The sequence below is a fragment of the Sylvia atricapilla genome, chromosome 6, assembly GCF_009819655.1.
Source record: "Sylvia atricapilla isolate bSylAtr1 chromosome 6, bSylAtr1.pri, whole genome shotgun sequence".
Lineage (NCBI taxonomy): Eukaryota > Metazoa > Chordata > Aves > Passeriformes > Sylviidae > Sylvia > Sylvia atricapilla.
The window spans coordinates 25,766,857-25,789,091 of record NC_089145.1 but is presented as its reverse complement, the minus strand read 5'-3'; the positions used below and the strand labels follow the sequence as shown (position 1 = coordinate 25,789,091).

Sequence of the window (22,235 nt, the reverse complement as noted above, 5' to 3'; positions counted from 1 at the left end):
CCTCCTTTAGGCTACTCTACTCTCCAGCCATGCCATTTCACACACTCCTATCCACTCATGCCTTACTCTGAAGGCCAAAAGATAATAAGGGCACCAAACTTTCTTGACAGCTAAAAGACAGATAGCCATGGCTGGAGATGTAACCTTGTGGGAGAGCAGAGAAAGTGTAGATAAGCAGTTTGTTCAGACCAGGATTGATCCTTTAGCACTTTTTACCCTGGGGAACCAAACTGGAGAGTTTCAAGTCAAAGCTATGCTACATATTTCTGAGGGATTAGCAAAGAAGCAGGTGGTTTGTGATCCATTAACAAGTACAGGGAAGGTTAAGCCTTGCAAATCACAAGATATGAAATAGGAAGTTAGCAGATGTGAAAACCTATCTAATCCTGAGCCTCCAGCTAATCAGCAAAGCAAAACCCCATTATGTGGAGCTGGATAGGGTTAATGGACCAAAATCCTGCAGAGTTACAAGGATGAATTGTGCTTAAAAATAAGCTTCAAGAAACCAGAAAGAATAAAGGGAAGACATGAAATCTTGGTAAAGACTTTCCTACGCAGCTTTTAAGTTTAAGTTTCTGTTTTATTGTAAGGAACTCAGCAGAGAAATAGGACTTCAGAGAAGTGAATGCAGTTTTAAAAACAGAGGAAAGATACAAAATATAAACTATAGTCTTCAGATCAGGCAAGCAAACAAACCGTTTTCTAGAATAGTGTAGTGAGCCACAAAGGTCCTGGGCTTTGCCATTATTAACTTACAGGACAGAACTTTTGGCCACTCACAATCATGAATTTCAGCTCAGTGGCACCCCAGAACAAGCTATGTCCTAGAAGGCTTCCTCCCCCCTCTCCAGACCTTGGCCAAGCCCAGGGCCTACAGGGGAGGTAGGAGGCACCATCCAGCTCACACACCAAGGCAAATCAACAAACCACTCCAAGAGCCATGTAGCTTCTAGTGCCAGAGTAGCCATCACAAATGTGGATATTTTAACTTTGTCTTAAGACAACTCTATGTTTGATTCACAGAGTTTAACCCTTAATTAACAAACACTAACTGGAGGGGTAAGAGGATAAATCACAGTATCTCCTAACTGGTGAGCAAGCACTGATTTATACCATGAAATAGTAATTTTAACTCATAAGCTTAGCAAAAGAAGATACTTTGATTTGTCAGTTAACAATTACTGTAACTTAGTCATTAGCTATGACCTTGCCAACACAATCATTAGCCAGGACTAATTAGTCTTCTGAACTTGCTTTCTCAAATTAACTACTACCCCACAAAAGCTACCCTACTTGCTACCAGCAAAAAGCTACCAGCAATGGTGACCCGTGCTGACTTTCCACCATTCCTCTCTTCTCTGCCACACACAAGGGCAATGAAGGCCACCCTATTCAGCAAAATGGCAAAACACAAATCATCAGTCATACTGTGGGGCACAGATCCTGTTCTGGGAGTCAGGAGCATCCAAGTTTGTAAACTAGCCCCCTCTCAAAATGCTTGGGAACGTTCCTAGTCCATTCCATCCTAAAGAGCACATTTCCACCACAGGCAAAAATTATTTTTAGCTCTTTAATCCATTCAGAGCATTAGAAAACAGCCTCAAGTTGCATCAGGAAAGTTTAGATTGGATATTAGGAAATATTTTTTCATAGAAAAGCCTGTCAAGCACTGGAACAGGCTGCCCCAAGAAGTAGTTGAATTGTCATCCCCAGAGGTATTTAAAAGATGCAGAGACGTGGCACACAGGAGCATGGTTTACTGGTGAGTGGGCAGTGTTAGGTTAAAGGTCCATGATCTCAGGTTCTTTTACAACCTGACACAGGGTGGCCTCCATTGCCTGCTCAGATACTCACAGCTCAGCTCAGTCCAGTAGAACCTGCAGTAGCTTCCTAAATAAGTCAGTTCAGAGCTTATTTGTACTCTGAACATGTTCCATTTTAGCAAAGGAAATCAGTCTAGCAAAATAAATGGAATGGAGACACTGAATGATTAGGCAGCTGACCCACCTACTCCACACTGCCTCCTAGTCCAGTAAGGCTGGACTAGGACAGCCCTCAAGAGAGTCAAAGTATCTACTCCTTTCCATTTCTGCTTGCTTTAATCTTACAGTAGTTAAAATAATAAAAGTAACTACCGTGGAAAATTAGTTGCATCAAAGGGCATACACCCATCTAACCATCTTCCACCTTTGCTTCGTTATAAGTCTGCATTCAGTATTTTAAGCCAGAGGGGTAGGAAAGAACGCATGGTAAGTGAGCACTGATATTTTTATTCACAGCTTCCAAATGTGCACATAGAGAAAGCAAAGTACTTCAAACCCCACGTTCCACAAAGTTCTGTGCCCTCCGCCCCTCTCCCAAACTGAAGCTTTCAAAACAAATTCAAGTGTTCAAGACACCTTTGTCTGAAGAGATATTTTTGAATGCTAGTGCCAGCATGCAGAATAAGGCTAGCTTCAGAAACACCTCACATGGGACCTACAGAGCCTGGCACACATTAGCTGTTGAGAACATTAGCATTGGTAGCACTCTTGTTTGAGCACAAACCCTAACTCCTCTGCAGCTACAGACAAGGCTCGATGATCACAGCACCTTTTTAATCCACAAGTATATTCTGATTTCCAAGACCTTTATAGAAACTATTTGCTGCTGCATGGATTACTGCTGTACAAACCATATATCAGCCAGCTGAGATCAAGTGTCCTGTTTGTTTGTATGCTGGATCCTTCAGAGGCTGCTGGCATTGGCACACAAATTGAAAGGTATTATTTCTGGGTCTATGGTGCCACCTCACAACCATTAAGCACACCTTCCTGATGCAGGCAGCTTTTATAAACAGCTTGGCTAGGCAATCTTTCCTAGTATGCCTCTTTCTTGTGGCACATCCAGGTAACACAAGGGAAAGACAGAATTAGCTCTCACAACAGTGTCAAAGGCTTTTACCAACAACATAAGCACTGACCATCAGGAAGCCCACTTGTATCAGCCAACAAGAAACGTTCCTTGCAGAGCTTTCCAAACCTCCATGTAGGCACTATCTTATATGTTCACAACTGTGCATCATATACGTAGATGAAAAAGAGGGAGAGAAGGGGGAGAGGGAGAGGAAATTAGGTGGTAGGCACAGAATGTCAAAGTAGTTTCCATTGACTCCAGCAAAAGCAAAAAGACCCACAAAATATAAAAAATAAGCAATTTTCCTAGGCTAAATATCATATAAGGAGTGGAGAGGAATCAGACACCAGTATCACATTTACACAAAGTATCTGACTCATTAAGTCAGTGGCAGTGGGTCACTCCATGCAGCTCCCCCCACCTTTACTTCTGACTTTTCTCCTACTGGCTTCACTTCTGCACTTACCAAAATCATAGTTTCTGGGTATTTTACTCTTTTCATGTCGTCCTGTTTCCCAAAACATCCATCTATTATCAACTGCCTTACCTCAGCCTTCTCCTTCCTCAGCAAGCTGACAAAAACCAAATAACTGCAGAGGTCTGTTTCCCCTTTGCCTTCCTCTTACAGGTTCCCCTTACAAGAGGTTTGGGAAAATTAAAAGGCTGCAGTAGCATTTCTTTCCAAGCTACCAACCAATTCAGCGTTGCCCTGTCTCATGGGACACATGACTGGAAGCAAAGGTCATGTGTCAAGTCCTGCTCTCCCAAATGCATGGAGCCTATGCTATAAAGAGGATGCTGTACAGAGGAAAGAAAACTCCATTAACACATCAAAACAAACATTAGCTTTCTTTTTTTTCCCCCCACAATACACTTCTTTCATGCTACTACAAGAATAAATGAAAAGAGCAAACAGTCTCATCCCTTCAAAATTGGTCCATTTCTCAAGGTTTGGCTCATACTTTGCTCTCTTTCCCCCACCCGAAGCTATTCAAATCAGAGTGCAGTAGCTTCCTATGCACTAAATGCATGGAGGAAAAAAAGACTTTGATAAGAACAAAATCTTTTTTACATTGCATTGGTTGCCATGGGAAGCTTGATCAGAGCAAAGCAGTGTCTACAGAAGCTGGTGCTAATTTTCTATGTGGCAATTCTTCCTGCCAAAAAGCTTCTTTAATTCACAGCCAGTACCGGGAGTGGGTTAACAGTGATGAGAGGATGTGCACACTGACTCTGTAACTGAATAGGTATTTTTATGCAAACTGTATTAATTACATGCATGCTGAGAAGAAAGATCTATCTGTTGAGAGGTTAAGAGCTGGGTGTCACTGCCTGAGCAGAAAAGCCTCCAGAGCTCCCTGTACCAATCTGTGATAGAAAGAACTAAAAAGGTGGGAGCCTGAGAGGTGCGGCTAAATTCAGGCTTCAGAAATCAACGCAGGCTAATGAAAAGCCACAAATACTGAACAAGAAATCCACAGTGAAAAAGAAAGCCAGTGATACATTTAGTGTCACTAAACTAATAGTGTAGAAATTTCTGATTGCCAACCAGGAATACACTTGCTCTATTTAAAAGGCTGCATGGCACTCCAAATCTGCAGGAGTGGAAGCTCAAACACATCACACAATAGGCTTTGCTGCAAAAATCACAGGAAGAACTGTGACACACTAAAGTCCAATTTATTGCCTCCAACAGCCCAGCCCTAGAGAAGAATAGGGTATATTTAAAAATACTTGTCCAGACTCTTTACTCAGCTTCCAGAAATTTGATTTTCAGAGATATCTTAAACACCGTGTGCCCACACCAAGAGGGGAGAGAGCAGCAGAGGAAATTGCAGCAGAGCTGAACTGACAAGGATTTATAGAATAATCCCCAAACAGACATGGGCAGCCCCTGTTCTCACCACCATTTCAGCCTACTGAATTCACCTTGTCGATTACACTAACTGAGCCTCAAACCTCAAGGTAAAATCTCCGCCAATACCTATATGATCTGATGACATCCAGAAAAACAGGCAGCTTTCTCTCCCTGTCATCTGGCAGGGATGCTACCATCCTCATGATCTTCTGCTGCCAATGTGGTTTGTGCCTGTCTACCTGAACAGGCTCTGCCGCAGATGAAGGGACAGGGCTGAGTGCCCAGAAAGCTTTTCCTCAGTTCCTGCCCTGCACAGAGAGGGCCAACACAAGCTCCTGCCACACACAGCCGACAGCTTCCACTGGCTGCTCTCAGCAGCCCATTTACACCTGCCAGACTACATCTTTAAAACAACCAGCTGTGTCTCTAACCTCAAGCTACAGATGGCAGAGAACAGATGCACAGATCTGAAACAACACCCAAAATGCTTTAAAAATACTTAAAAAAAACCTCAACACATGAACAGATAAAAATATGAGCAGAGATTGCGACTGTAACATCATTCAACCCAGGCCTCTCTTTTTGCATCCACAAGGCACCACTGAAGTTTCAGCTTTACCAGGACCACAGATGAGAAACTGCAGAAATTTTCCTATCTCCTTCCTAGAGTGAAGGTGCTGCCTGCCAGCCCGTGTGACAGCCCCCTGCAACTACTGCCTGTGGAAAATCCTTAAGTACCATTGGAGGTTATCATGCTATTTCAAGGTCTATTTTTAAGGAGGCAGAGCAGAAGAAGAGGAGGAGGGGTTTTAAAATTGGCAATCCTTCTGGCACTGGGCAAATATAAGGCAGGGTGATGACTCAGGAAAACACTTTGCACAAAATGCACGCAGAGAGGAAAGACAGCCTGGGTCCCGTCTCCCACTGTATAAGTTGTACACAACTCCAGAGGAGCCACACTGGAGCCAGAGACACGGCAGTAGTGCCCTCAGGAGAGTGATGGCTTTTTACAGAGCTGCAAAATAAGGAGGCACCTTTTCTGGGAGGCAAAGAGCTAAGCCAGACATAGATTGTGAAAGACTTGGGCAAGAAGTGCATGTAGGGAAAGCAGAGGGAAAAAAAGGCCTCAGAGGAAAACCATGAAATTTAAACCAGCTTACTAACTGGGAATCATTACAGTTGCAAGGAAGATGAAAATGTTTCCAGTTAATTGTTATGGCTCATGGCTACCTAGTCATCAGTGATTCAGCAGGAACTTCACCTTCAAAACAACCCCATTCCCTTCAACATGTCAAAGCCAGGAGAGGGGAAAAAATCCTCAAGAATGAGAAACCAGGAATAAAACCCCATCCTAGCAGAATCAGGGGCAGACTATCTCTGCTGCATTACAGAATATTCCACCTGTCCCCCAGCCTGCAGCAAAGGTAGATAGAAAAATAATGCCAAGTACAAAGCAGCGCCTGTACTTACACAGACTGAAATGTCTGTCAGTCTGCACGTCTGACAAGCTTCAAAAGAGACAGGGCACTGATGACAAATGCCTGCACAGACACACACTTATATATGTAGGTATATACACAGACACATGCATACATATGGCTCACGGCTGACTATAACATTTACACGCACACAGAGAGTGCACATTTCTCCCTCCCTCTCTCCAAAACTACTCACTTCCCTAGGGCAGAGAAGCAATGCCAGCAATACACCTACACGAAATATCACATCAACTGGGCTAGGAGTTGCAGAGCTGCATTTTGTCTCAGCACTCTTGGCAAACACCCACGGAATACTGCAGATGAGCAGCAGCCCCAGGGGTTAGTTAGAGCAATGGGCAACTGATGATAGGTAGGCTGGAGGAACAAAAGGATCACTGAGATAGTTAATGACCAGAAAATGTGCTGATCAGACAGACAAGAAAGACTGAGAAGCACTAGGAAATGGAGCATTGAGCAGCATCTGGCTGGTTCCAAGTGTGACCAGAGAAAACCTGAAGAGCTTCACACGCAAGACAGAGATCAGCTTTTTCCAGGATGAACACTACAGAATCACAGCATACTATGTCAATTCTTGAGAAAGGATCTGTTTCCATATGCTGAGATCTCCCGAAGTTACAGCTGTCCCAGGCACATCAACAAGGAGAAAAGAACAACTATTTGTCCTGACAGACCAGCCAAGACACCTGCTTTGGGGATCTCTTGCTCCCCAGCTGCACCCCACTCCTCTATAGGTTCTCACGATCCAGTCTCTCTTCGATCAGTATCTGGCTGACAGCCCCAGATTTGCCATTTTCAGCAACAAGTCACAAGCTTTTTACTGAGTCTCAAAGGCCTTGGGCTTCCTGGGTTTGCGTGCTCTGAACTTTTCTTGACCTGCTTATAGCTCTGTTTTACTTGGTTGAGCTGCAAGAGCAATTTCTTTAACTGACCAGGTGTCTATAGATGATTTATTTTACTTCTGTTTATCTTTTGTGAAGTACAACCATAGTTTTATATAAACAACGCTGACCAACAGCTATTTTATGTAGACTGAGATATTTACTGCATAGTGGAGAAAAATGCAGGGATGATATGAGAGCAGAGGCCTTGAGAAGTGAGAAGCAGGATGCAGTGCAGAGGAGTACAGGAATGATAAGAGAGGAGGTACATGCTTGCCATTGGAGACCAAACTGCTGCAAACAATCCACCCACTGTCTGTTAAAAAAACACAGACCTGGAGGTGAAAAAAACCCCAGTTTTTAGAGGTAGCAAATAAAACAAAGAACAAATTATCCAACATGCATTAAAGACACAATATATAGTGAATTCCAGAAGCATTGTGGGACTGTACAAGTGTAAGATGTGCAAGTCTATTAGCAAACATATAAAAAATTACCCAGATGAACCCTGGAGTAAGGAAGAATCCAATATAACCCACATCATACTCTTTCTGGAGAAGGGCTACAAAACTGAAGATTTACCCTCAACAACTGACTAAGATCCAGAGGAGCAGCATAAGGGTAAGCATAACAGCAGGAAAACCAAAGAGAAGCAAAAAATGTATTAGAGTTTTAACTGCATTATCACAATTATTGAGACATTTTTATATAGAATTACCCTAATACATTATAAGCCCTTTTTCTGTCATAATTAATTGTAAAGTAAAATGATTCTTGAATTAGAGTGCTATGAATTCAATTACACCAACAATAAATTCCTGCTTTTTATTTATGCACATACACAGCCTGTACATAAAGGGAACATGAGGGCTCCTCTTTGCCCATGAACAACAAAGCCCAAGGAAAATACCTCAGAGAAAAGACACACATACAGGGGAAGAGAAAGCAATGAAAGATAAGTTCAAGAGAAAGAATTTTTTAAAAATTTAACAACATGCAAAGAGCAGTTTAGAGGGAAAGGCAAGAAAAAGATAAAGAAAAGCTAAGTTTACAATAAAATTAGTGCAGAATAATCAAATCTGCCACCAAGTACTGAGCAAATTCAGCTTTCAAGCCCAATAGCAAGAGAAGATGGGAGCTCCCTGAAGGTACCCTCCTGGGATCAAGCAGCTCCTTGCAGAGATTTGCAGACCCAGCTGGGATTACACAGAGAAATCTGACTCTACACTTCGGGTTTGCACCAACTCCTCTGCAAGAGCAATTGACACCATGCCATGAAGCCTCAAAAGCTGAGTATGTGTCTTCCTTTAAAACCAAGTCCCAAAGGAAAAATATATCCGGCTTTCAAGCTATTGGCCAGCACCTCTGTTTCCAGCAGCATGCACAGCCAGAGTATTCCCTGATTGTGCCCGAGCAACTCAAGAGCAGGGAGAAAGATCCATACATCTAATTAATCATCTGGGGCAGACCAACATGACAGCTCATGGCTGATGCCTCAGGGTTTTAACTGTTTTACCATGAGCACAAAGTGTATCAATATGAAAATGGCATCATTCAAAGGAGCAAAACAAAAAAGCAATGAAATTTAACCCTGTCTGCCAGCCCCCTTCCCACCATCATCTCTCTGGATGATCACACGTGGGGTAAGGTAATGGGGCAGACCCCTCCAGGGTCCATTGACCCATTATTGATCTCTCCTGCATTCCAGAGCAGGCAGCAAAAGCCAACACTGCAGCAAAGAAACTGGAGCAGCTTTTCCCCTTGAATGCTTCAGTGAGCATAATCCAGGTTATACCTCTGCAAGAGTGTCAAAAAAAAAAAAAAACAAAAAACCACCAAACAAACAAAACCCCATCACAACAAACAAAAAACCCCACACCAAACACACACACAGAGAAAAAAAATGCTTCTTGGAAAGCCTGAAGTTAAAAAATCACTTGCTCAAACAGCCAGTTGTTTTCCGCTCCTCTAGGCATGGGCAAAGCTCACAGTTGCCTTGGGCAGCAGGCTGCCAGATCCACAAAAAGGCACTAAAGCCTCCTGCCAGCCTTGCCTACTCAGCACCCTACAAGGTCAGGCTGGCAGATGCTGAAAGAAGTGGGGGGGGTGGCTGCTTCTCCCCACAACTGTCCACACCACAATGCACAGGAAGCCTGCTGCAGCTCCCAGGCCCAAACATCCACAGCTCATGCCAGCTCCCTCTCCCAGCCTTGCCACTTCTCACAGAAGGAGTAGTTCAGACACTGCCAGATTGGCCAAGTTCAATTCTGCCCATGTTATCTTTTTAGAAGCCTTGTGACAGCTCTGCCTTTTGTACAAGATGAACATTTACTTCTGCTTTACCTCTATCTCAGCATAATACATGGCATTTTAAATGCACTGAAAATTTTATTCAGAGTAGTTAATGAGCATCAGTTGTTGGGAGACCTGAAAAGACAGCTTTCCTGGAAGGAGAAGCAATCATGATAAAACTCAGTTTTGCTTTCCTGTATATCTACATCTCCTGTCACAGAGAAATGCTGTCAGGTTAGAGTCCAAGACTAAGAGTACTTCCTAAAAAGTATTGGGTCAGCATTGCAAAAGCATAACAACTGAATCCAAAGGCAAGAAATTGGCTGGTATAATCTCTGTCAGTCCTTGGCTGCCAGCTGAAAGAACCAGGTTCAGGAGCACAACAGGCCAATGTGTGCATGCATTGCAGGGCACATCTTCCAGTGCAGCAGGGAGGGAGTCAAGTCCTACATCTGGTTCCTAAGCAATAGTCAGGGCATGCTTACAATAAACAAAGTACACCATTTCTTGGCACTTCTTAGCTATCCTAACACGATGCTTTTTCCCCTTTAACTCATTACCTTCTGACACTGAGTGAAACCCCAAGATCATCTACAGTGCCAGGTCTTCCAGAAAGAGGAAAAGGAGTGACTCCCTGTTCTTCATACCTGGTGATGGGATATGTCCTTTGGACTGTAAGCACTTCTTTTAAGTTAAACACTCTGATTTGTGTCAAGGTTGCCAGGAGACACAGTGCCTGTTTTGAGATTCTTAGGGTGGAGCTCAGCTGAGGCGGCTGGTATCTCATTTTCATCCCAGACTTTGCTATTCAGTCCCCACTCCCCCTCCCTTGCTCTTATGCAAGCTCAGGACTTGGCTCACAGGCCAGTGGTGTTGCTGCACCAAGGCATTGGTTGCTAGGAGGTGTAACTGGAGAGATCCAAAGCAGGTAGAGCAGAGAGCAGGCTGCTACCTGCAGGTACACAGGCTTTTGGGCACCCGTGCTCTCTGCTGTTTCCCTCCTTTCTCAGCTAATGGGCAAACCCCAGCAGGCTGCAGAGCTTCAAGCTGAGAAAAGGCCTACATGTTCCAAAATAGCTGAGGTACTGAGAGCTTTGCAACACTCCTCTTCCCTATTCCACTAGCATGCAATAGCTTTCCAAACCTGTCAAAGCTTCCCACTTGCAGAGCTCTACCTGAGTGTTTAGCTGTTTTAAATAAAGCAGTCATGCCTATTCTCTTGCTTCCATTTCTTTGCACATAAACTGCAAGTTTATGACCCTCACCATGGGACTGCTTCCCTGGCCTCCTCCTCCCTCCCTTATTTTCTTTTAAATAGCAACTTCCCTTTAGTTCACATGCACGAAGTAACAAACAAGCCATCTACATGGGAATATTACCAGCTTGCCTCCCAATTTAAAAATCCAGTTGACATATTCAAGGATTGATGATAGCCAGGGTTTCTCTTGAAGCAGGTTAAAATCATATATGACCAATACAATCATTAAAGCAGCAACTGCTGTACCTATTGTGACAGGCATGATGGCACTTTCCTTTTGAGAGAATTGGAATATTTTCCCTGGAACTAGGATGCAGCAGTAAGAAGCATGTACTATATAGTTTTCCTTAATATGGTGTATCAGGCAACCCAAACAGCAACAAACTTGCAGGACTCCTCCAAAAAGCCCTACCTTTCCCTCCTCACAGCCTTGGGAATCCAGCACAGGGAAACTTCAACAGCTGTTAAGTGCTTTTGCTGTGACAAGAAATTTTATTGCAGCCTCGCCAAGGTAAAAGCATTCCCATTTCCCTGCTCTCACTTTCCTCATCACTAACATTTTTGGCAACAGAAAGAATCCACACTAACATTAATGTTCTTGAGGAGTCAGCTAATACTTTTGGCCCCCCGAGAAACATTGCCCAGGCAGTGCCTGGACCTGCCACACCAGTTGTGTGAGACAGTGTGGGACAGAAGCTACCCAACTACTTGCCCTACCCACAGTACCCAACTTCATTTACAGCTCACTCACACCGCTGCAGCATCACACACAGAATGAAACCCCTCCCCAAGATTTTTCATCACTGGTGGGAAGAGCACATGCACACTGCCTACACACAGCGCAAGCAAGGAGCCTTCTTTGGCCAATAATAAGGATCCTGTAATTCTATTTTACACTAAAAACCATCCCCAACTTCACCATCAGTTAAGCTCAGGAGTTGCTTATAGTTAACATAATTGTCTGTCATGCTTCAGTACTGAAGGGTAAGAGTCCAAAGGTAATTAGTAATCAAAGAATTTGCATGTAAAAGCATTTTGATGTTCAAAAAAAAAGTGGGGGTGGGTGGGGGAAAAGTAAAATATGCCACTGAAGAGATGCTTACATAAACTCCATCCTATTTCCTTCTACAAACCATTCTGAGAGCATTTCTTTCCACCACTGCCCCATTTTGCTCTTCTCTCTCTCTAAGAACCAGGCTTGCTCAGCACTTGGAACAGGTAAAAACAAGGATATAGAAGGAGTGGAGCCAGAAGTATCTGGTGGTTTTTGCCATAATCATGTCCTTACTTTCTGTGTGTACACATACCAGAGCATCAGCTGAGCTCATTCATGGTACCAGCTGTAGGACTGCTGTGAGCAGCAGCATCACACTGCAGAGGCTCTGAAAGGCAGCACAGCGTGTCTTTGTGGGCTTTACCACCGCGAGGGAAGGTTGGTGTGTGGTCAGTGAGAAGAGTGTCCAAACTAGCACAGGTAAGGATTGGTGTACAACACAGCATCTTTCACATTATCCCTTTTTTTATTTGTTTTTAATATAATCATTATTTAATACCCAACTCCTATCATCTATAAGAGAGAAAACAGAAAACTGTTATTTTTAGGAAAAATGCTGAAAAACAAAGTTATTTTCTCCACCAATCAGTCCTGTGAGAGATGAAAAATATAAAGAAAAGAAGTCTGTTCCCCATGCCCTATGATACACTGGCTCTTCCCCATTGCTGGCTTTTTTTTTTTTTTTTCCCTGTCCTTTGGAAAAATCCTCAGTATCATTCCAAATATAGAGTAACATAAAGAACACAGAACAACACACTTCTGGTGAGACCCCACCTGATGTACTGCGTCCAGGTGTGGAATCCTCAGGACAAGAAAACATGGACCTGTTAGAGCAAGTCCAGAGAAGAACCACAAAAATGGCCAGAGGACTGGAACACCTCTCATGTGAGGACAGGCTGAGAGCTGAGCCTGGAGAAGAAAAGGCACCAGGAGACCTTACTGTGGCTTTTCAGCAATACTTAACAGAAACTTACAAGAAAGATGGGGACAAACTTTTTAGTAGGGCCTGTTGTAGTAGGAAATAGGGGGAATGGCTTTGAGCTAAAAGAGAATAGATTCAAATTACCATTTTTTTTACAAAAAAAAAAAAAAAAAGTAAAGTGGTGGAGCACTGGAACAGGCTGTCCAGAGGTGTAATAGATTAGCAAGCTGGTTTAGTTGAAGATGCCCTGTTCACTGCAGAGTGGGTAGACTAGATTGCCTTTAAAGGTCCCTTTCCAATCCAAATTCTACAATTCTATGACTTTTCTCAACCCAACCCTACAAATTTGAAGATGAAAATGAGAAGGAAGAATAGAGTTACCAGCTCACCTCTGAACTGAACTCAGTTTTCTGCTCAATTCAAAGCAGGGTTCCCACATCCTAAGGAGATCCTCAGGCTGCTCTTTCTGGGGAAAGGCATCTGCCTCCTCTTATGTATCTCCTTTCCCTACAGATTTCCTGTGAACAAATTTGTGAAATACATCCCAAAATGTTTCATTCCAGTTGCACCATTCCCTTGAAAAATTCTCAATTCAATCTAGATACCAAAAACCATCTGGCAGTCTTAACAAGTCATGGCTTCTTGTTGTGGCTTCCAGGGGTTTGCTTGGGGTTGGTTGAGGTTTTCTGGCTTGTGTTGTTTTGTTCTTATAAACAGCAGCAAACTTTTACCAAGGGCCACCAGACTTCCACTTTGATTCAGCTCTGAGTGCAGAGAGTGGGCACTGCCTGTCACAGGTCCTAGCACTAGAAGTCACAGATTGTGCTCTTTCTGAGACAGGAAGTTCTGTAGCCAGGCGGGGATGCAGCAACGTGCTCCTACACTGAGCTCAGCTGCAAAGTCCAGCCTTTTCCAGGTGCCTGACAGAAAGGAGGCATTACAAGGAGAAGCACAGGCTGATCCCAGATACAGTGGGGTACACAAAGAAATTCTGGGGAGAAAGGGCTCATATCACATGGTTTCTCTTGAAAGACAGGGAATACACAGCTACATTGGTACCTGGAGGCTTGAAGGAGGATGCCACATCAGACCTATTTCTGATGCCAGATCCTCAAATAGTAACTGTAGGATAAAGCATCACATTACATCTCTATTTGTCCCAAGCTGTAGCAGCTGGCTGCAGAACAGTGACCCACCCTCTTGTAACCTGAAGGCTGGATTAGTGTATGGCACTTGGGATAAGCTCTTTGTACAGGTGCTTGTCTCAAAGGGACTTGGCAACATCAAAACAACAGCACTGCCCTGACTCGTCTTTCCATACCGAGAGTGACACAACACAGAAGTCACACCAAGTCTGAAGCCAAACATTCCACAAGATGTCCACCACAGCAGCTACTCCACAGCTGGCAAAGATGGCATTAGCCAACTCCCCATCCAGCAGCTGAGTTCTCAGACTCAAGGGCTCAGCTCCCAACGCATTCCCTCCAGCTGTCTGACAGCACCCCAGTGCTGCAGTCTTCAATGTGTGCTCTACTACTTTTGGCACTTGACACAGCCTCCCTCTGGTTTAGTAAGAAGCTTTTCTGCCCAGCTATTTTGAGGTTTTGTTCTATTTTTCTCCCTTTTCTGCAGGGCAACAGGTTTGCTGCAGGTCTGAAGCTTCACAGCTACCTCATTATTTAAAATTATACTAAATGTTACATCCTCCGCTGGTTGTCAAAGGTAAAGAATTTTAATTAATTAGACAAGAGCTCAAAAGCACACACACACACTAGGGGACCAGCTGATGAAAACCGCCTGGAAGTCAACTTAACAGGCTTTATTCCAATCCTGGTAAAGACTTAAACCAGAGGAGTTTGCTTACAGCTCCAGGTGATTGCTAGTACTGCTTTGTTTGCTTACTCCTCTTCTGCCAAACCAAGCAAGGTTACAGCTGAACTGATCAATACACAACTGTTCAGCAAACAATTCTACTTTTTAGGTGCAGCTTTATTAGAGACATGGATTCAGTATGAGAGAGTCCCTAGCACTCACAAAAAGGGAGACCAAGAAAAAAACAATGTAGAAATTCCTGGCTAGATGTTACAGACATGTGGAAACAGCTCACAGAAGAAAGACTGCCCCTACTCCAGCAGGCAGGACCTTTTCTATCTGAAGTGCAGTGATGGAGATTCAGAACTGGAACCAGCTGCTACCTAGATTTGAAGATGGGAATTGCTCCAGACTGCATCACTATTACATGTGAATGTCATGGGTCAACTGCAAGAGAGCAGAGGCCATAACCCCCTTAAATCCACCTCTGCAAATTAAAATATCAATTACAATTATTTGGTCTGAGAATAAAGCACTGTTGCAAAGGACATCTCCATTCTTTTGTCCCAAGTGCAGACTTCACTTTCTTGCCAGAACCTAAGACTGCATCAGCCTTCTTCAGCCCACCCTTCTTTTCTACAGTTACTTCTTCAGCTACACCCTCTTCTCCTCCTAATCTGCATTAATAGAGGCAAGTAGTGAAAGGTTTTACACCTCAGGTCTTCATGAGTCAGTGCAGATACATTTCTTTCTGTCTGGGTATTTAAGACAGGGAGATTTGAGACACAAACTATCCCTGCTTCTTTCTGAGAAATCTGCTACTGCTGGGGAAGGAAAGGGAAGGAAGGGCTTGGCTACTTTTTATCATCTTTTTGGACACATCTTTTTGAAACCCAGTGCTGTTCACTTTTGAGACGGAAAATTTTGTTTGGTTTGGTTGTAATGGCCCAACTCAAACCATTCTGCAGTCCCCATTATAATTATGTTTAACGATCTCACTTAAGGGGATTTTCTTATCTTCATCTCTGAGCCCATCACCACAATTGTGCCAGCTGGAAAATCTCCCCAGATGGCATGCTAAGCACAGTAGCCTCACAGAAGAAATGTATTAACAACACTCCAGAGTCCTGGGAGATGAGGAGGGGAAAGAGGTCTAACTATTGGAAGGCAACTGTCCTCTTTTAAAGAGGACAAAACAAGCTGCCTCTGATGTCACCCAAGATGTTGAAAATTGCTTTGAATCATACACAAGAACTTTTCTTCATTTTATGATAGGTTTCTACATCTTTACAACACCACAGGATTCTCCTTTACAAAAGAACATAAAAAGAAAGCACAGAACTTCTCCTTCAGAGCTTTGGGTAAGTAAACTTGAAGGAGACAGCACCAGCAGAAGTGGATTTATCTACTGGCAACTCAGCAGCTCAAGTATTTCAAAATCCCTGTACCAATTCAGGCTGCATTTAGGATACAGCCCAATAGCATTAGTGTTTATGCAAAGTAAAAATTAGTGAAGAACTGTACCTGCACAGAGCAGTAGAGCTTTGCTCAAACTACACATGTACCATGTTCTGGCTCTATAAAGAAGTGAATTCCTTCTGTGCACCTAGAGTTTTCTCAAGGCAACTACCATTGTGACACCCAAGCAATGTGATCAATTAGTTAATAAAAGAGTAATTAAATAAGGCAGGGATACTTGTTATCTTACAAATTAGAATTTCATTGTCCATATCATCACTAATTCTAACCTGGCCAAAATGGCCACAAGTCTTGGAAAGATCCCAGTTCAGAACAGCATTTTGCCTCATTCACCATCAGTCTCCTGTTAGATTTGCCTCTCACAATTTGTTGCTGTATCTCACTGATCAAAACCTTCCACTTTAAGGAAGAAAGAAGGAGCACGGCAACGTCATGCCTGCTCAAGTTACACAATGTTTATGCTAAATGTTATTCTTCCATTGTGGGTTATATACAGCTTAAGGTAAAGAGAAATTGTTCTAAGCTGATAATTTATTACCTTGTGCAGTAATCTATCTATATAACGATGGAAAAATATGACTAAAACTTTCCAAGGGACTCCATATGTGGATGAGCTGGAAACCACTCAGCCTTACAGCCTATCTACTGGAACCAGAAAGCATTTGAAAGCAAACCAACAACCATTTCTGGAAAAGAAAAACCTTCATTCTTTCAGCTTCCAGAGGGATATACCACTCAGCTACATGAGAGTGTTGAGCAGGCTCCTACACGGATTAAAACCGATTCGCTCATTTCCCGTTCATCCCCTTCCTCCCTTTGCTGTGACAGAGACCATCATCACTGCCTGTCAGTGCAGGACCTGACAGCCTGCAGGGGTATGACTCAGAAGGGCTGCAGAGTTAAGCAGCTTCCACTCCATACTGTAAATCAGCTGAGGATGGGGGGTGCAACAGAGGAAGACACAGTGAAAAGAGATGAGACTGTGGCTGGATGTTGCTGCAGTACAGGTCAGCACATGAGAGGCTGCTGCACTGACATGCAGCATGCACAGCACAATTGCAGTAAAATAAAAAATGATCCAGACAACCGTGCAGTTTTCTGATTTGAACACTCATATAATTATTTACTTTGGAATATTACTGGTCCTATCTCCAAAAACACAAAATCAAACCAAACAACCAAGTAAACAAAAACCCCAAGGTGATAAAGCTCAAGAATAAGTCTAACTCTTCAACCAGATCATGCAGCAAAAAGTAGCAGAGAAAAAGATGCAGTATCTTCATTTTAACTTTGATCATCCATCTTCTCTTGTCCCTCCCTTCCTACCTACAAATAAGGATGATTCATTCTGAAATGGGACAGAGTACAGGGGCATCCAAATCATGTGTTCAGCAAATGTACTACGCACACACACAAAGCTAGCCAAGGGCCTGTGTCTGTACTGTCTACAGTAATTTCTGAGAGAAAGCCAGAGAAACTCATTTTACTATGTCTCAGAGAGAATTCTCTATATTAAACCCATATCTGCCTTTAGCAGCAGCTGCTGTACATAAAGAACTATGCAAGAGCTGAAAGGGAGAAAGAATAAAAGAATATGCAGGTTGAGATTCATCAACTCAGCACATGTGCTATGCACCAAATACCAGTCTTCCCAGCAAGGAACACTAATGTAAAAAAATCCCTGGAATCTATCAGAGTGGGTCCAAATTGATGAGCAAAGCTGGAGGGATGCTTAAGCTGACCAGAGCATAACAGCACAGTGTTTAAAAGGCATTGTACACTAAAGGCACAAAGGGCTATGTTCCTGCTCCTCAGAAGAAAAAGCACAGGCCGCTTCCTCAAGGAGGCAAGTGCCTCACCTGAACATCAGGTTTCCAACCAGCTATCAGGATCAGCTGAGAGCCAAGAAAATGAGAACAATACGAAGTAAAAATCAATCAGTCACACCAACCTACAAGGTTTAAAAAAAACAGTAAACAAAACACCAAAACCAGATAAGCTGACTAAAGCTATCTTAGCAGCTGATCTAGAATTTAAATGATAGACATTTCACACACCTTTTTTTTTTATTTTTTAATGTTAGTCAGACTCAGAGGATTTTCTTTGTTTTGTTTCTCTTTTTGTTTCTAGGAAACAGAGTCTCAATACACTACTGCAAAACAAAACAAAACAAAACAAAAACCTCAAAAGAATAAACTGAGAAGAGCAGAGAAAATGCAAAGCAGGAGAATTGAAACAAAAGAAGGTCAGGGCATTGATCTTAATACAAGAGATAAAAATTTGGTACATTTCTGTACTCCCTTCACAAGAACAACTTTGTTACTCACTGCAAAACCCAAACAGAGATCCAATTAAGCAACTTTGGGTTTGTTTCACTTAACAATATAAAAGTAGGTGAATGTGGGCAGCAGATGCAAGACCTTTGCAGAGGATACAATCTTCTGTCTTATGTTGTCTTATCTCTCAAGACAACAGCTTTATATCAAAGTGGTAGCCTGGAACATCTGCAGCACTCAATGCCTTTAGCCCTTTACTGCTGACATGAAGAAAAGGTCCCCTATAATACAAGTATCCCACAAAAAAAACACCAGGATCAGCACAGCTGCTGTCTCACACCACTAGAGAGACAGCCTCATTAGGGTCAAAGCAGAGAAAGGATAATATGCGCAAAAGTCATTGAGAAGAAAAGGAAAAGACAATGTAACACTCAGTTCTTTGGCACCACAGTAGAGCTGGAATGAGTTCCGTCACTTTGAGAACTGCTTCTTTCATCAGTTTAAGAAGCTTCCCAGGATATTTCAGAAACTCCAGGAAAGAGAAAACGCAGAAAAATCATATTTTTTTAAAAAAAAATATTTTATGCAAACCTGAGACTCAAATTGGGATTACACTTAAAGAATGCCAAAGCTTCTCATGCACAAGTCCTCATTCACATAGTTGCTTGTATACCTGATGTGGATGAAGTCACAATGCCTGGGGCAACTGTTTTGATCTCAACCAAATCAATCTAGGCATGTTGAAAGTGTTCTTAGGAAAATACAGCATTATTACGTAAATTCAGCTTTTAGGGCAAGACTGGAGGAGCCAAGGATCTGCATGTCAGCATTGCAAACCTCCGTACACAAGCAGGGTACGGGCAAATCACTGGAGTACAGTGAGGATGACCAAGTTGCACGGACAGGTCATGAAACAACTGTGCATGAGCCACGCCCAGTCTGCTATATCAAACTCATGTAAGTAGTTTGGTGTCGAGTAAATGCAAGTTCTGGCTGAGCAACGGAACCCAGACAGTCATAATCACTGTCACAGGGTCTGGTTGGAGCCTTGTCACCAGTGGTGTCCCCTCAGGTTGAGTACTGGGCCCTGTGTTGTTGTTTAACTTGTTCATCAATTACTTAGATGAAGGAGCAGATGCCTCTTCAGCAAGTTCGCTGATGACACAGAGCTGGGAGGAGTGGCTGATACCCCAGGGGGCCGTGCAGCCCTTCAGAAGGCCCTTGACAGTCTGGAGAGATGGGCAGGGAAGAACTGTCTGAAATCCAACACAGGCAAATGCAGGGTCCTGCACCTGGAGAAGAATGACCCCAGGCACCAGCACAGGCTGGGGGCCGACCTGCTGGAAAGCAGTTCTGCCAGGGGGAGCCTGGTGGACAACAAGGTGTCCCTGAGCCAGCAGTGCCCCTGTGGCCAAGAAAGCCAATGGGATCCTGGGGTTCATCAGGAAGAGCATTGCCAGCAGTTCCAGGGAGGTGATCCTGCCCCTCTGGCAGCCCTGGTGAGGGGGTATCTGGAGCTCTGTGTCCACTTCTGTGCTCCTCAAGAGAGAGATGCAGATTCTGGAGTGGGTCCAGAAAGGGGCTATGAAAACGATTAAGAGACTGGAGCATTGCTGTCATGAGGAAAGGCTGAGGGAGCTGGGCCTGTTCAGCCTTGAGGAGAGACAGCTGAGAGGGGACCTCATCAATGTCTGTCAGTGTCTCAAGGGAGGATGTCAGAGGATGGAGCCAGGAAACAGGACACAAGGCAAAGGGTAGAAACTGTGCAGAGGAAGTTCCACCTGAATATGAGGAAAAGCTTCTTTACTGTGCAGGTGACAGTTCAGTTTTTTACTGAACAGGTTGCCCAGAGAGGCTGTGGGGTCTCCCTCACTAGAGATATTCAAGAACCATCTGGATGTAATCCCATGCCATGTGCACTAGGATGACCCTGCTTGAGCAGGGAGGTTGCACTGAATGACTCAGTGTGGTCCCTTCCAGCCCTACCTATTCTGTGAGTCTGTATAATTCAAATAGAAACAAAAATAAACCACGTGAAGCCAGTATACCAGACAGGCCAGGATTCTTCCAGATCAAGAGACATTCACTGGAAATCATAATGTGGGGGGAAAAAACCCAACAAAACAAACTAAAAAACCCCACAAAAACCAACAAAACCCAAACTGAACAAGCTGGTTTGATTGTTAGCTTGAGACTGCCTTAACTGCAGCGAATCACAACAGTATCACAAAAAACAGGCCAGCCATGGCACAAAAGCAGCAAAGTTGTACAAGCCCTTAAACTTTTAGAAGACATCTAGTATATTCCTGCCCAGGCCATGAAATGTTACCACCAACAAGTAAGGACAGGAATTCCCCTGTAAAGCCCTAAGGAACCACATAACCTTTTAATTAGCCAAAAGAAACCTCAGGTGTACTCACACTTGATTAAATCAATGTCAGGCATGCTCATCAAAGGACATTGCTATTAACAAACTAACCTATCTTCAGCTATGTAAGAGCCCAAAATACCTGTTTACTGCACTCATTTTCTTCTCTCTCCTTGCTGACTTCAAGTGTGAACATATTCAGTGTCAGAAAAGTTACACAGGAAGAGGCAAAACGCACCGGAATATATTTGCCTGGCTCCAAAGAGCATAACAGATACCACTGAACACTGATGTGGACCTCAAATTATCTGCAGATTAACAGACTGTCCACTGACAGAAAAAGAGGCAACAGGCAGAAATTAAAATGTATTAAATTCCATTTGAACACAAAGGAAAATAGATTTAAGAAACCCTTTATTTTCATGGTTTTATTTTGTTTTATTACTGTGAGAGTAGTCAAACACTGGAACATGGTGCCCAGAGATGGTGAATATCTCTGGAGATATTCAAAAGATGTTTGGCCATTGTCCTGGGCAACCTGCTAGAGGCAACCCTGCTTGAGCATGAGGCTTGGACTAGATGATCTCAAGAGGCTCCCCCCACCACAGCAGGGCTGTGATTTAGTGAACTAGGATATCACCAGGACAGGCAAAAATTTCTAGCCAGTTTCACTGACTCCATCTCTCATTTTAGCAACAAACACACAATCTTTAAATGCTGCTAGCACACTCATTGTATCTATGAAAACATCATCTACAATTGATGGGAAGTTCTTGTCTTCAAATTCCAGCTTTCATGTCTTAAGAGTACGTCCATGCAGTATGACTTGGAGATACTGCCATTTGTCTTCTCTTTTAGTTTGCTGACCAGCAGAACAAGCTCAACGGAGTGCCAAACTCATATTGATCCCTGCATCACAGCAGACCTCTTCAGCCCTCACCCATGTCCCTATAGGGAGTTCTTTTCCTTTCCATCAAAGTCTCCTTCTGGATACCTTTATTGGAACTTAGATTACAATTGACAGATGTGCTTCACTCAAAGGAACCCACATAATAAACAGGTTCAGGCTGTAAGCCTGAAATCCTTCCTCACATTTGGTTGAGGAACATGGTAAATCATAAATTGCAGGGCATCTACAAGAAGGCTTCTGTCAATTCATTGAAAGCATCGTTTGCTCCATTAGGTATTTACTGGATTGAGAATTACACTGAACTATGTTTATGTTCATCACACTATGGAACATAGCGAAAAGTCCACAAAAAGTAGTTAATTCCCAGTTCAGAGCAAGAGGAATGACAGTAGTTCCATTAAAAGAAATCTCATTAAAATTTGATAATGCAATCCCTCTCCCTTGCCAATTACACTAACAGTGCTGAGTCTCAGCATTCTCTGATGTTTAAAGAGCAGTAAATAGGCTTCCTATAGAAGACGACAGTGGAAACACCCTGGATCTTTATGTTAATGCATCAGTCGTGGTTCATTTTAGCTTTGAGGAATGTGGTTAGTGACTCACCCTGCTGGATAAGCAACGAGGCCAGTTCTGGGGTCACAGGCTAATCCTCTGCCTCCCGACACAGTTATGCCCAACACCTTCTCCAAAGTCACCTAGAGCATACAAGAAAGAAAACAAGAAGTACCATGAAA

General features: G+C 43.2%; 1 protein-coding gene across 1 annotated transcript in view; it reads right to left on the bottom strand.

The window, feature by feature from the left end:
* The window catches only part of MAPKBP1 (mitogen-activated protein kinase binding protein 1), a 100,089-nt gene that overhangs the window by 48,797 nt on the left and 29,057 nt on the right, over positions 1 to 22,235 (bottom strand). Inside the window, exon 2 of the mRNA XM_066321239.1 lies at positions 22,105 to 22,196. Within this exon, the coding sequence (XP_066177336.1) occupies positions 22,105 to 22,196 (92 nt within the window). The remainder of the gene's footprint in view (positions 1 to 22,104; positions 22,197 to 22,235) is intronic.